This window comes from Dendroctonus ponderosae, unplaced genomic scaffold, assembly GCF_020466585.1.
Source record: "Dendroctonus ponderosae isolate FM_Combo_2020 unplaced genomic scaffold, Dpon_F_20191213v2 Dpon_F_20191213_1, whole genome shotgun sequence".
NCBI classification, from domain to species: Eukaryota; Metazoa; Arthropoda; class Insecta; order Coleoptera; family Curculionidae; genus Dendroctonus; species Dendroctonus ponderosae.
In genome coordinates, this window is record NW_026017110.1 from 10,707,899 (window position 1) to 10,708,738 (window position 840).

General features: G+C 40.1%; 1 protein-coding gene across 1 annotated transcript in view; it reads left to right on the forward strand.

Moving 5' to 3' along the window:
• Positions 1–840, forward strand: part of LOC109535919 (cytoplasmic dynein 2 heavy chain 1) — a gene marked incomplete in the record, with an annotated part of 19,441 nt that overhangs the window by 1,196 nt on the left and 17,405 nt on the right. The window contains 4 exon segments of the mRNA XM_048660689.1: positions 47–214; positions 269–386; positions 442–568; positions 624–775. Of these exon segments, the coding sequence (XP_048516646.1) occupies positions 47–214; positions 269–386; positions 442–568; positions 624–775 (565 nt within the window).

Below are 840 nucleotides of genomic sequence, written 5' to 3' on the forward strand. Positions count from 1 at the left end.
TAGCTGTAGCAGCTAATTCAGACACTAACTTCTTGAATTTCTTCAGTTACCAGACTTTGAATGCGAGAAAACCGTGCTTTTCAGCAAAAGAAGTCCGCTGAAAAGCGAAAATGAACAGTTTTTAAAACGACTGCAGATTAATACAGTGTCGGGCAAACCTACTGTTGATCTCTATGAATTTTTGAGCAATGTATTCACGCCCCAGCTTCAAAAGGTAAGTTATCGCTAAGTAAATTTGAAGCCACTCAGTAATTTGTTCCTTCGGTAGCATTACTCCAAAGGAATTAAGCGCAACATATCCGCTTTGCAAACGAACCTGAGAGCGCAAATTTTGGCTGAAAATGCCCAATATTCTTTAACTCCGCAGAATTTTTCGGTATTATCATGTAAGCCGTAGTCGTATTTCGTGGGCAGAAGGTCGCTTTATTCGATTTTTCTTAGATGTTAAGTCCGTGGATGATGAAAGGAGATATTGGGAATGTCTAGCGGCCTCGAAAGCTGATAAGTTGACACGAAAATCGGCCGAAAAGTTCGGAAATTTGCTTCACTCAATCGCTGGGGATTTGAGGTCAGTTAAGCGTTTTAAATCAGATCGATTTGGTCAATTTGAAGAAGAATTTTAGCATTATAGAATCGCTTCCGGTTAGTGAAGTTGAAGAGATACTAGAACGGGCTCATAACACTTTAGATGATCTGTGGAGGTGCAATCCAGGCTTTCCCAGAGATCGCATGAAGAACTTACTGGATATAATAGGTAATGCAGCTGTCACTCTTCCTCTCTTTAATTCCTCTTTTCTGGACACCTGATTTACCTCAGAAGAGTTATTTTGCTTAATGCAG